General features: G+C 38.0%; 1 protein-coding gene across 1 annotated transcript in view; it reads right to left on the bottom strand.

Moving 5' to 3' along the window:
* Positions 1-13,379, bottom strand: part of LOC103601308 (zinc finger protein 782-like) — a 52,597-nt gene extending 39,218 nt beyond the window's left edge. Inside the window, 2 exon segments of the mRNA XM_008585688.1 lie at positions 7,653-9,568; positions 13,199-13,379. Of these exon segments, the coding sequence (XP_008583910.1) occupies positions 7,653-9,416 (1,764 nt within the window). The 5' untranslated portion in view covers positions 9,417-9,568; positions 13,199-13,379.
* Positions 13,380-14,869: the final 1,490 nt, after the last annotated feature.

Here is a 14,869-nt window from a genome sequence, read left to right as displayed (position 1 = left end):
ACAGAGAATCAAACCATGGTTACCTGGAGCAGGGAGAAAATGGGAAGAGGCAGGTCAAGGAATACAAAGCTGGAGACGTGCAGGATGAGTTAGTCTAGACCTAATGTACAACATGGGGACTGTAGTCAGCTACATTGCATTGTATTCCAGATTTTCGCTGAGAGTAGGTTTTGGGGCTCTTCCCACATACGAAAAATAGGGTAGCAATGTGAGATGATGGATGTGTCAATTTGCTTGACTACAGTAATTGTTTCACCATGTATATCAAAAGATCAGGTTGTACAGCGCATATAGATACACGAACACACACACACACACACACACACACAATAAAAAAGCAAATTAAAAATATAATCTTATACATGCAAAACTGTCCTTTAAAAATGAGGGAGAAATTGAGGCATTCCAAGATAAACAAAAACTGAAGGGACTTATTACATCTAAACTCCCTTCAAGAAATGCTAATGGGAGCCCTTCAGGTTTAAATGAAAGGACACTAGACGGTAATGAAAGCCATATGGAGAAATAAAGATCTCTGGTAAAGAAAAATATATGGATATTTATAAAAGTTAGTATTATCGTAACTTTGGTTTGTAACTCCACTTTTTATTTTCTATATGATTTATGAGACTAAAGCACACAAAATTATTAGTCTATGTTTTTGGACACAATGCATAAAAATGTAACTTTGTGGGCTAGCCGGTTGGCTCGGTTGGTTAGAGCGTGGTGGTATTACACCAAGGCTAAGGGGTTTGGATCCCCATAGTGGCCAGTGGCCAAAACAAAACAACATGTAATTTTGTGACATCAATAACTGAAAGGGGGTGAGGATGTATTGTTGTATGTTATTGAAGTTAAGGTAGTATAAATTAGAGTGTTATAACTTTAGGAAGTTAAATGTAACCCCTAAGGTTACACAAAGCAAGCAGGTAAAGAATATACACAAAAGGAAATGAGAAGGGAATTTAAATGTTCCAGTACAAAAAATCAACTAAACAAGAAGACTAAAGCAGGAAACAGAATGGACAAAAAAGCCATAAGGCATATAGAATACAAATGGCAAAATGATAGAAGTCTCTCTTTACAGCAGTTATTTTAAATGTAAATGAATTAAACTCTCCAGTTAAAAGAGATTGACAGAATAGATAAAAGTTACGATCCAACTCTATGCTTTCTAGATGAGTCTCACTTTAGATCCATTGACACAAATTGGTTAATAGTGAAAGGACAGAAAAAGATGTTCCATGCAAACAGTAACCAAAAACGAGCAGGGATAGGTATCCTGAGATAAAATAGAGGTTAAATAGAAAGGTTACAAGAGGCAAAGAAGGACATTATATATTAATAAAATGTTCAGTAAAACAAGATGTAACAATTATAAACATTTACTTACCTAATGACAGACCATCAAAATATATGAAGAATTGACAGAACTGATGGGAGAAATACAGTTCTACGATAATAGTTAGAGACTTCAATATCTTACTGTCAATAATGAACAGTAAACCAGACAGAAAATAGATAAGGAAACAGAAGACTTGGACAACACGATAAACAACTAGACTTGAGACATATACAGAACAGTCTACCCAACAACAAAATACACATTCGTTTCAAGTTCACATGGGACATTCTGCAGGACAGAGTATATGTTAGCCCACAAATTAAGTCTCAGTAGATTAAAAAAGATAGATATTATACAAAGTCTCTTCTACAACCACACAGAATGAAGATGGAAGTCAATAACAGAAGGAAAACTGAGAAATTCACAAATTTGTGGTAATTAACACAGTTAGTGGGTCAAAGATGAAATCACAAGGGACATTAGAAATTACTTAAAGATGAATGAAAAACACAGCATACCCAAACTCATCAATGCAGCAAAAGCAGTGCTAAAGGGGAAATTTATACCTACTGAAAAACATGTCAAAAGTCAGGCTAAGCTAGACTTACTTTTAAAAATTGTATTCATTTTTTTTTTCTGAGAAAAAGAATGAATAATATATTAAAAAATTACCAGGGTGTTTGTTGACACCGCCATTGGCCACTCCTTCCTTTAACAAGCCTCTGTTGAGCAGGTGCAATGTGCCGAGCTCAAAACAGCACATTTGGATGTGGCCCAGAGCTAAAGTCAGTGCTGTGTCTGCAGCTGTGGCACTGGCCCTGCTGTAGGTGCCCAGGCCACCCCTGCTCTTGGAGACCACACAGAAAAGAAGGCAGGAGCCTGGGAAATGCTGCTCAGCAGCCTCGGTAGTGCACTGAGCCCACCGGCCACTGCATGTGAAAGCAATTCAATGGTGTGTGTGCCGTTAGCACTATCCTGAAGTACAATTTCTCTCCAGACTAGTTATATGCTGTCGGGCTACAGCAACCGCTACACCACTTGTATGGCTGTGGAATATACTAAAAGGCATATGTACTTCACAGGGCCTGGTTTTCCAAAGCCTTGCAGTTTCAAATACTGACCTTGTGGAGGACAGGAAATTTTCCCCAGGCTATAAGTCTTTGGTGTAAGATAAGGATTTGTAACACAGCAAGGTTGCTGGCTCAAAGACAGACGAGTTACTGACTGTTATGTAAAGATACTGAGAAACTGCTAGAGGGAGAAGGAATATTTGCTAAGATCAAGCTTTTGTTGATAGCCTTACTGGAATGTCATCTGGCTTGTTTCACTGAGAGTTACCAGCCTATATTGTTAAACTATAACCCCACCTTTGTTCTCCTCCTGTAACTTCCTGGTCTGAAAAATAAATGCAGGAAGAGAACCCCAATTTGGTGTTAATTTTCCCAAGGAAGGGATCCCTCTTGCTGGAGGGTCCCGGGAAAGTTAACCACTTCGAGGCTTCTCACTGCTCAGTAGAGATGGGCTTTGAGTAATCCTTTGCCTATCCGTCACCCAGGGGAAGTGGGGTGACAAATCCATGGGGGGCGAAGCAACACAAAGCAGCATATGGCTAGGGCAATTCATAACTAAAGCCAAAACATTTCATTATTTTGGTTATACTAAGTTTCCATTTGTATTGCTAGGGCTAGGGCCCACAGACCCTTCACACCCACTGTACAGACTGGGTCACAGACCCCTCACATGCCAGGTTGGGTCACCAGACCCCTCACATGCAGGTCCATGCTAGGTAACTGGGAAAGATCCTGGGAGCCATTGGCAGACGACAGGAGCTCAGTCCTCAGCTTCCTCAGCAGTGGCACCAGCCTCCAGCAGCAGTAGCGGCCTCACCGTGACCCCCCGCCTCCCTGGGGGTGGGCAGGGTAGGCACCGTGGATCAGAGCCACTCATCCTTCATACTTAAGTCTGTAACCCAGGACACGTGGGCGCATATACGGAATTACATTAGACAATAACCAAGGAACACCTGAGCACACGTGCATATTTACATCTAATGCTTATCCTTCATACTTAAGTCTGTAACCCAGGACACGTGGGCGCATATACGCAATTACATTAGACAATAACCAAGGAACACCTGAGCACACGTGCATATTTACATCTAATGCTTGGCAAGATTCTGAACATCTGAGGGGCCCTGACCATTTTCCTATATTTCCCCTACATACATGTAGCGTGTAACTTCTACCCAGGATTGTAACAGAGAATCTAAGGTTGATAGTACTCCAGCTTTGTTCTGGCTTCTAAAAGCTCCCACCAGAGGGAAGTTAGTAGTGGGGGGCGGGGGTAAGTGAAATCATGCTGGGGAGCTTTTTCTGCCTTTATAAAACAGCAATTTCCTGGGAACTAGAAACTTAGAAAGTGTTTTGGGCTTAGTCATGTCAGCCTGCTGACAGAAACACAGAGGGCCTGAGGTCTCAGCATTTTCAGGAATGGTGTCCCAGACAGAAAGTACAAAATCGAGGCTGCCATAGTGTGAGGAACTCCCACACCCATCACGTCAAGGCTGAAGCTCCCTCAGGCCTAATTTATCTTGTTTTATTATGAGCTATAATCTTCCTTCAAGCTCTTTTAGAAACACAGACCTTTATTTTGATGTTTAATAATACTAGTAAGATAATGGTGATAGTTATGACCTACTGCTCACTTACTCTGTCAGGCATTATTTTAACTGCCTGACATGGATTAACTCAGAAAATGCCTCCAAAAAGTTGCAGGTAATTAGCATTGATATAAATCTTTCACCAGTGAGGGAACTAAGGCACATAAAGGAGAACTGACTTGTCCGAGGTCTCTCAGCCATATGAGAGGAAGAAGGAATAAACACTCAAGTAGTGAAGACAGTAAGCCATTTGGTAAATTCAGAATCTACTGAGTCTCCTGTCATACTGGGTATGCAAAATTCACTTTTACAATTTTAAAATCAACTGTATTGAATGAGGTATAATTTCTGTAATACGTAGTGTACACATTTTTACTACATTTTGATGAGTTATGAAAATTTGTACACTGGCACAACGGGTAATAGAACATTCCATCATATTACAATATTCCCTTGTTCTCCTAGTCAGCAAATCCTCACATTCCCCCGCACCCCCCAAGGAAACAATGGCCTACTTTCTATCCCTCCTGATTAAATCTTTCCTAGAACTTCATACAAAAAATAAAGCAATAAATAATATAATATAGCCATTCTCTTGTGCCTGGCTCAGCACAATCTTAAGATCTATCCATGTTCTTACAGGTATGAGCAGCTCCTTTGATTGCTGAGTGGCATTCTGTCACAAGGTAGTGTTACTGTTCATACTTTTTTCTGTTGATAGACATTTTGGTTCTTTCCAATTTGGGGTTATTATGAGTAAAGATTCTATAAATATTTTTGTACAATTCTTTGGTATATCTGGGGTAAACACCCAGAACTGAAATTGCTGGTCATAGGTAAGGTCATTTTCTCTATAAGCAACTGTCACATGATAGTGTTAATTTGCACTTCATTGATGACTAAGGCTTTTCTAGTACTTATTGGCCACCTATGTATCTTTTTGTGAAATGCCTTTTGTAATATTTTCCTCTTCCTTTGCCCCTTTTAGCTGGGTTGTTTGTATTATTACATTATAACATTCTTTACATAAAGTGGATGCAAGTCCTTTCTTTCTCAGACATACCTATTGGAGATATTTTCTCCCAATCTGTGGTTCTCTTCTTCATTTTCATAATAAAATCTTGAAAAGCAGTTTCAAATTTTAATGAATTCCAACTTGTTTTTTTGCTTTTATGTTTCATGCTTCTTTGTGTTCTGTCTTTAAAATCCCTGCATAACTCAAAGTACTATTAGCTTCTTCTGTTTGCCAACAGAAATCTTGGACTTTTAGGTATATTGTTTACATTCATGACATTTTGAATAATTTTAAAATACAGCATAAAGATTTAGATGCATTTAAAATATATATCGTTATTTTAGCACCATTTTTGAAAACAATCATCTTTTCCCCATCAACTTACCCTGGAACATTTGTTAAAAACCACCCAGTGACTTTCAGTTATAGCACAAAGAAGTATACAGCAGGAAAGAGCATTGCTCCTATTCATAAAAAAAGAAAACAGCAGGGCAGACTTCAACAACTTTTCTTGAATGCATCAGATATCTGAGGTCAGAGTAAAAAGCTAACTCAAAATCTGGAAAGCTACGTGGCTGGAGAAAGAAAGAAGGATCCAAGCAGCTGCTTAACTGAGACAGAGACTGTCAAACATTGTATAAAATTACTCTAATGGAAACGCTACACAACACATAACACCAGATAGGGAATTTTGGCAGAGGTGGAAATTATAATAAAATTAAATGCTAGAAATAAAATACACAGCATGATAAATGATGAATGCCTTCCAAGGGCCATTAGTATACTCAACACTGTGAGGAAAGTATAAGTGATGCTGAAGACGTGTGTGCGCATGCGCCTGTGTTTTACATGTATTAAAGACCCCAAGATAATACACAGTAATTAGAAACATTGCTTGGCTTCTTGGAAAAGAGGCAGTTTAGGACAATGGTCTTCACTATATGCACATGTCGGGAGGCAGCAGGAGAAAGGGAATGCGGTACAGCTCTCTGAGCTTTCAGATATTTCCTGTAGAAGGTTTATTTATTATTAATACACATGTGGCCAATTGTAGTTGATGTGAGAACAGCCATTAAGCAAAGGGTACATAGTTCTATTATAACGATGATGAGTTCCAATACTCATATAAAACAAACACCTGGTAAGTGGCACGCACATAAGCAGTGGACAACTCAGAAAATATGCACATACACTCTCTGCTGTTGTTCAGTTTATGCAATTTATTTCTTGTTTTTAAAAGCTTTCTATTCCAGTGAATGTCTGTGAACTAATATATTTCATTAAATGTTTTGATAACTACATATGAAATACATCAACAATTTGATAAAATCTTTAGATAAAGGCTATTACTCACCTTTAAAGCTTTCTATTCCAGTGAATGTCTGTGAACTAATATATTTCATTAAATGTTTTGATACTACATATGAAATACATCAACAATTTGATAAAATCTTTAGATAAAGGCTATTACTCACCTTTCTCAAACTGATAGATTTTTTCCTTGTAACAAACTTTGAGAGACAGTAAAGTTAGATGATTCATTCAAACTTTCACACATTTAAAACTCAATTATCAGATCTTTAATGAGATATTTTTTGATAAGGGATTTCCTGTATGTGTTGAAATGTTGGATTTCTTTGCCCAATATTTACCTGAGAAGGAAGAATTGAGGATAAAAGCTACGGTCATTCAGGACATTGTCACAGGTTGATCTCCTGTGTGACTTTTCTCAGAGTTCAGATGTCCACAGAAATCATGTTCATATTTATTAAGTGAGGGTTGGTGAGTTTATGTCAGTATCAAGAACCCACAAACCCATGGAACCTCAACAGAGAACAAGTTTATTTTCTTGCTGCAAAAAGTCCAACTGTGTACATGGAGGAAAAACTTCATTTCAGAGTCATTCTTTGACCCTGGTTGCATTCTGATGAGGGATGGATGGGAGAAAATATTGAGAATTTGAGGGATGTATTTAACGAGACTTGTCATTCCATTAGCTAGAGGTTAATGATATCACCCCATTTGGATGACAGGGTGGTTGAGAATTTTAGACTAGGTGTGGCACGAGGGAGAAAAGGAAATGGTTATCAGTGAACATTTCAATAGCTACTATGTGAATACAGGGACTGCCTCTGTAAGTCAGAGAGGGCTGACTTATGGTTAAAGGATTTCTCAAATCCATCACCTTTATTTCTTGTGTGTTTTGGCATACTATTAGGTCTTCATCCTCTGTGTTTTCTGCTGCACTGAGAAAGCTGGCCTTTGGCTAAAGGTTTCACACATTTATTACATTCTAGGTTTTCTCACTGTGTGACTCCTCTGATGATGAATGAGCTTCGACTGCTTGCACAAAAATTCCACATCTTTATTACTTTCTCAGAGCTTTTCTGCAGCATGAGTTTTCTGAGGATTGAGTTCACAGAGTATTTTCCATATTCATTATCTTAATAGGGTTTCTTTCTGGGTGAATTCTCTGATATCCAACGATGTCTGCACTATGGCTGAAAGACTGCCCAGATGAAGTATATTTCAAGAATCCTCTCCTGTGTAAGTTCTGTGCTGTTTGGTGAAGGGTGGTATTGTGCACAGGAAATTCCGATGTTCACTATGTTTATAGGCATGCTCACCTGTGCATTATGTATCATGAGGTTTGATTTCTGGTTCAAAGTTTCCCCATATTCCTTATGTTAATATACTTACTCGCCTGTGTGGGTTTTCTGATGTTCTCTAAGGCTTGATTTCTGGCTGAAAGTTTTCCCACACTTATCACATTTATAAGGTTTCTCCCCCGTGTGAGTTCTCTGATGTACTCTGAGGTTTGATTTCTGACTGAAAGCTTCCCCACACTGACTGCAATTATAAGGTTTCTCCCCGGTGTGAGTTCGCTGATGCTTTCTTAGGACTGACTTCTCACTGAAAGCTTTTCCACATTCATTACATTCATAGGGTTTCTCCCCTGTGTGAGTTCTCTGATGCCCTCTGAGATTTGATTTCTGCCTGAAAGTTTTTCCACACTCGTCACATTTATAGGGTTTCTCCCCAGTATGTGTTCTGCAGTGTACTCTGAGGTTTGATTTCTGACTAAAAGCTTCCCCACAATGATTACATTTATAGGGTTTCTCCCCTGTGTGAATTCTATGATGTCCTCTGAGTTGTGATTTCTGACCAAAAGCTTTTCCACACTGATTACATTTGTAGGGCTTCTCCCCTGTATGTGTTCTATGATGTTTTCTTAGGCCTGACTTCAGTTTGAAAGCTTTCCCACATTCATCACATTTATATGGTCTTTCCCCTGTGTGAGTTCTCCGATGATTCCGTAGGCCTGACATATGGCTGAAAGATTTCCCACATTCATTACATGCAAAAGGTTTCTCGCCTGTGTGCGTTCTCTGATGTACTATGAGGATTGACTTATAGTTGAAACATTTCCCACATTCATTACATTCAAAGGGCTTCTCCCCTGTGTGAGTTCTCTGATGTATCCGTAGACCTGACTTAGCGCTGAAAGCTTTCTCACATCCATCACATTTATACGGTTTCTCTCCTGTGTGAGTTCTCTGATGTTTTCTTAGGCGTGACTTCTCACTGAAAGCTTTCCCACATTCACGACACTCATAGGGTTTCTTCCCTGTGAGACTTTTCTGAGGTCGCGTCAGGTGTGAGTTCATAGCACAGGATTTTCCACATGCATTACATTCATAGGGTTTCTCCCTTATGTGAATTCTTTGATGCGCATTAAAAGTTGACTGACAGCTGGATGTCTCTGTACATGTGTTATTAGCAGAGGATTTATCTGTTGTGTGAATTCTCTGATGTACATGGAAGGCTGAATTACAACTCAAATTTTTTCCACATTCGAATTGTTTCACACCTACGCAAATTCTCTGATGTTCTCTAATGTGTGATTTTTGGCTGAAAATTTTCCCTACTGTGTCAGTTTTTTGAGTGGTCCTACTAAAACTATTTCCATGTTCATTAAACTCACATTGACCCTTCTCCTCTGGATGAATGCTCTGAGTGGTGACATATGTTGATTTATCACATTGGTTTTCCCCAAATTTAGTGAACTTATAAGATTTCTCTTCTTGGTGGGTACTCTTAGATGTAATGAGGGCAGCCTTTTCAAGGAAAGCTTTTCCTTTTTCATTATATTCAAGAGCTTGCCCCAAAGTCTGAATTGTCTGATGTTGCATAACTTTCTCATGACCAAGAACTTTCATATTTTTACTAAAAACAAAAGATTTCTCTCCAGTATTAGTTCTGCCATGCTCAATACTGAGGAACCACTTCTCGCATAAGTTAAGCTCACAATTTTCTCTTGAATATTGACAGTGTGGGGCCCATGGGCTGAGAACCAGGTAAGTAGGCCCTGCAGCGTCACATTTACAGGGCATCATTCTTGCAGGAAAAACATTTATATCCAGATTACATGGTTTTCCTGAAATTTCTTGCTGTGTAGTCAATGATTTGTTGGTGAATAAAACTTGCCACAAACGTTTTCCTTTGTTTTCTGGGCTCTTCTCTGAGAGTTCATTAGGCTGGGAGTCCTCTAAAAATGAAAAAATTAAAAATACTTTATGATACTTAACACTTCTTATGGAATGGGACTTATACACACCAACCCTATTATGTATTTGATTCCTTGGTTTCTGGCTCCATTTCCCAACAATAAGGTAACTCCAAGTGTATATTTTCTGTGTTCCCTTTTTTTGTTTTTAAAAAACCTTTTTATAGTAGAAAGAGAGGAAACTAGAAATGAATACACATGTGTATCTGGCATCTTATAATTTAAAAAACTGAGTAAAGAAGAGGATATAAAGAAAAGTAACACTTGAAATAGAGTATATTTAAGAGAGTTAGATCCCAGAAACAGGGAAGTTAGAGAATGGGATACATTCAGCAAAGATTATCTGCACTAAGTAAATAACAACAACAGCAAAATCAATGGAGAAGGGATTTCAGTGGATTTACCTGAGACAGGGTTTGCATTAAAGAGTAACACTAGAGTCTAGACTCTTGGTCAAATACAGATCACAACGGTAGGACAGTCATTAGCCTACATGATTCCAGTTGGCGCTCAATTTTTTCTATTCTACACATCAACACCAAAATAAATTTATAATGGCACCAACATTTTTCCTCATGTAGGAAGGACTATCCCTGCAGGCCATGCTTTAATTCTCCCTGTGGCATCATCACAGGAACATGGATGTGGACGTGGAAGTATAAAACTAAAGGGAGTTAAAGTCATTTCCCACCTACACTAGGTTCACTGCTGTACCCTGGCTCCGGTGCCTTGGCTATTTTTGTCAAGGCTGTTCAACAGTGAATCTCTCTAGATCATCAAATCCTAACTTTCCTCCTGTCATCTTGCTCACTTGTTTTCCAAAGTCCGGTCTTGCCCCTGTCCAATTCTTATTAGTTCTGCTTTCCACCTACTTTTTAAACATATCTAGTTTTTATAGACTCCGAGAACCTTAAGGATCATGTGTTTCAACCTGGCCCTAGAAACTTTACCAGCATCCTTAATACTTATTTATCATAAATTTCTTGTGTGTATGTGACTGCTATTGCCCTGCGCTATCCGCATTCTATGAAAAAATATCAGGCCTGTGCTAAAAAATATCCAAAGGCCTTTAATACACTGCTGCAGTACCAACAGGTAAAAGATTTAAGAGACATAATTCAGGAAAAGACAGTTTTGCACTAACTGCATGATCATTATGTGTTCCAGCTTCTACTCCCCTGGGTTCACAGTATTTTCTGCTCTAGTCATGACAGGAATCAGTCCCCTCAATGAACAAAATGGTTTATTTGCTGCAATAATCTTACACTCACATTCTTTCCCTAAATCATCCTGCGTTCCTGCCTTAGAACTCTATAGACTCAAGATGCTCTTCAGGCAGGGTAAAGCTATTTCCCAAACCAAAAAGAAAAAAAAAAAAAAGGAAAAACAAAGAAATGAAAAAAAAAAAGACTTCTTCGAAATCTTCCCACAAATTCAAGCAACATTTACTTAAACTTTGAAAATACTTACTGCCTGTATTATTCATTTTAACAAGGGTCACATAAAAAGCACTCACATATCAGAGACTCATGATTTTTTAAGCAAATTACCATCACTGAAATCAGGAGGCATCTTAAAATCAATGACAAGTACATAGTTAAATGGGTGTTTTCTCTTTCTTGGTTGTACTTTGGGCATCTGGACTTAGGGACAGTGTTTCCTGAATGAATCAATATTAAATACCTCTCCCAACTGGCTTTGGAGCTAATCCACATATTTTTAAAAAACATGTCACATACCAGAGTATGAAAGAGTGAAAGAAATACCATTCTTTTTCGGTAGATTATAGTCCAGATGGAGAAAACAGCTCATTCAATAACTGCATGCTCTCTGGCGCAGACTTTCATTTCCTTTTGACACATCCAATCAAGTGGGTTAAGAGTTTACAAAAGGAAGAGAGAAAGTACAGGCTAAAGTATTCTAAGATTATATTATATTATGGATGTAGCAATCTGAGCTGAAATTTAACATGAGTAATAGTGCTTTCTTTCCTTTTTCTAGCTGAGGTTAGCTATTTAATTGTTTTTGTTCTAAGAACTGTGTTTTGGCTTTATAGTTTATACCATCATAGTTTTATCTTTATCACATCTTTTGCTTTGCTTAGTTTTCTTTGAAAACTTTTTTGGTTTTTAAAACAAGTATATGAGACTAAAAATTTTAAGCACTGCTTTAAAGTCCAAAAATTCTAAAACCCATGCTTTTCATTTTAAAAATTTTCTGAATATTGAACAATTTTGATTTTGATTTACTCTTTGATCAAATATGTTTTCAAAGACAAATATTTGTTATTGATTTCAAAATACAGGAATTTAGATTTTTCTCATATTGTTTGCAATTTATAGTTTTATTAAACAAAAATGTCTCCTTTTGTAGAATTTATTGTTGTTTTCCTAAAATACTTTTACATTATGTCAATGTTCCAAGGTCATTTAAAAGAAGGTTTATTTGTTGTTTTCAGAGTAGTTTTTAAAGACCGTTAGATTCACTTTATAAAAGATGCTACTTATAACTTCTAGAGCAGGGGTCAGTAAACTTTTTGAGTAAAAAGCCAGAGAGTCGATGTTTTAGGCTGTGCTGGTCATATGGTCTCTGCTGCAGCTACTCAACTATGCCTTGCAGCATGAACCCACAAGTGAACGGATATGGATATGTTCTGGTAACTCTTTCTTTACCAACACAGGCAGCTGGTAGGACTTGACCTACCAGGCTGTAGTTTGCTGAGCACTACTCTTGAGTCTCAGTTGTTGATCTGGTATGAAATCAGAGAGAAACATTAAAGTCCACAACATCTAAAATGTTCCTACTTCTCCTTACAACTATTGCAGTTTTTTATGATATTTATTTGGTGCAAAAATATTAAAAATGTTTATAATCCTTTTAAATTTATTTTTAGAGTTATTAAAATGCCCCTCTTCTCATCTGTTTTTTGACCTGATTTTGATCTGAATTAGATAAGGAAACACAATTATTTTTATGTTTATTGCCTTAACAACTCATAACCCTATTTTGAACTTCCCAAATTATTTTCAATCTCTGATACCATCTGATAGCATTTTCTCTTAAGATGTGAACTTAATCCCCTTACACTGGTTGATATGGCAAATATATTATGCCTATATTATGCCTTGGGTATGCATAGAAAGGCCTGCTTTCAAGGTTAGCCCCTGCTGGCATTTGGGAACTTAGATTTTGAGAGGTTTCCCAACTCCTACAACTTCTAAGAGGGGCTCATTGTGCCAAAACTGTTTGTACAAACAATATGACTTATGCTAAACCCTTACTTTCCATTTGAAAGTTTGGGATTTTGGTATATGTTAGACAGAGGGTGCCTACGTGAGCAGCCCGTAAAAACCCTTGGCACTTTCTGGGTAGACAACATTTCACATGTGCTGCCACAATTCATTGCTGGGGGCATGAGGTGTGTCCTGTATCAACTCTTGGAAGCTTGTGCCTGGCTTCCTCTGGACTTTGCCCCACGCACCTTTTTTCTTTGCTCATTTTGCTTTGTATCCTTTCACTCTATAAATTTTAGCCATAAATGTGACTATACGCTGAGATGTGTGAATCCTCCTAGCCAATCAGTGAACCTTCTGCCAGTGTTCAACAACTCACCAAAGGAGCTCCTGTTTAGAAATTCTTTCTCTTTCTCTAATAACCATGGATCTCCTCCTTGTTCCAGTGTGAAGATCAGTTCTGGTTTTGTAAAGCAGTTCCCTGTATATGGGAGATCATTCAGAACTTAGAGTTAGCTGCACAGGTTCTGCTGTCCCTGAGTGTGAAGGAAGGCACAGCTTCACAAGCGGCACACTGAAGGTGCTCACTGTACCTTTTTCCGGGGAACTGACAACAAAAAAACATTTTTTTCTCTCCCCCAAAAACATTTTCTTATGCTCCTAAATGATTACTCTCCTTAAATCCCTGAACTGCAAGCCGATATAACATTAAACTGTAAAACAGTCAATGACTTGGGTTTCAAATAAGATACTTCATGGGGACATCTACATCTGGCCATACAGAGTAAAAGGCACTGATTTACCTCTCCATATCAGACATCTAAAAAAACCCACAAAATATATGCAATGGCATTTATACTTTAGACAAAAGGCAGTGCAGACAGGGACTTTGAGGCTAGAAACAAATGAGGTGAGCCCTGGGATTACAACAGGTTACCGCTGACAGAGTTCCCAACCCATGGCAGAAAGAGAGACCACCAAAACAGAGCCTGGTGGGTTCGGTCAGTGGAGGAAACAGAACCAGATGTTTAAGGAAGCCACGGGTGCCATAACTGTGGGTTAAAATACCAGAAAAGAAGGAGCTGTGCTGACACAGAATCTTGGAAATCTGTAGAAGGGGTCTCCTGAGTACCGATTGTGTAAGCACATAAGAAAACCACTTGAGGTTGAGGAAAGACCAATGAAAAAAAATAGGCTGAAAAATCACCAAAAGCATACACAGAGGTAAAAAGTTTATGTTACCACCAGACAGGGAAGGAAAACCTCCTAATTCACGACATATTAAGTAGAACAACCAGAAGGGTACTGCCTTACTAGAGGGGCCAAATCAGTTTTAGACTAAAGTGAGCTTTGAATCCCATGTAACAAATCTTAAAATAAACCTTGAGGCTGGCTGGTTAGCTCAGCTGGGTAGAGCACGGTGTTGATAACACGAAGGTTCAGGGTTTGACCACTGTTACTAGCCAGCTGCCAAAAATACCCCCAAACCTTGAACAAATTAAATTAATTCCAAGTAACATAACTACATCCCAGAAAAGGCCAAAAAATATTTAAAAAAAAAAAAAATACAACAAAGTCTAGCACCTAACAATGTAAAATTCACAATATCCAGCAACCAAAAAAAAAAAAAAAAATACAACAAAGTCTAGCACCTAACAATGTAAAATTCACAATATCCAGCAACCAAAAGAAATTACTAGGTATGAACAGAAGCAGGGACAAATGACTCTTTTTTTGTTCTTGGCAGCTGGCTGATACAGGGATCGAACCTTTGACACTGGTTTTATCATCACCACTCTCTACCCACCTGATATATGACTCTTACCAAGAAGAAAAGTCAATCAGTAGCAACAGAATAAGAAATGACACATAATGATAAAATTACCAATTAAGGACATTAAAACAGAAGTTATACTCCACATGCTGAAGAAGAGAAAAAAAACATGAACATGTTGAGAAGAAAAAAGGGAAGTTATCAAAATAAGTTCCAAACTGAAATTCTAGATATGAAAAATATAATACCTAAAATGAAAAAATAAACCAACCAAAC

This window comes from Galeopterus variegatus, unplaced genomic scaffold (assembly GCF_000696425.1).
Source record: "Galeopterus variegatus unplaced genomic scaffold, G_variegatus-3.0.2 Scaffold3673, whole genome shotgun sequence".
NCBI classification, from domain to species: Eukaryota; Metazoa; Chordata; class Mammalia; order Dermoptera; family Cynocephalidae; genus Galeopterus; species Galeopterus variegatus.
Note: the sequence above shows the minus strand (reverse complement) of the source record. Positions and strands in the feature narration are given on the sequence as shown.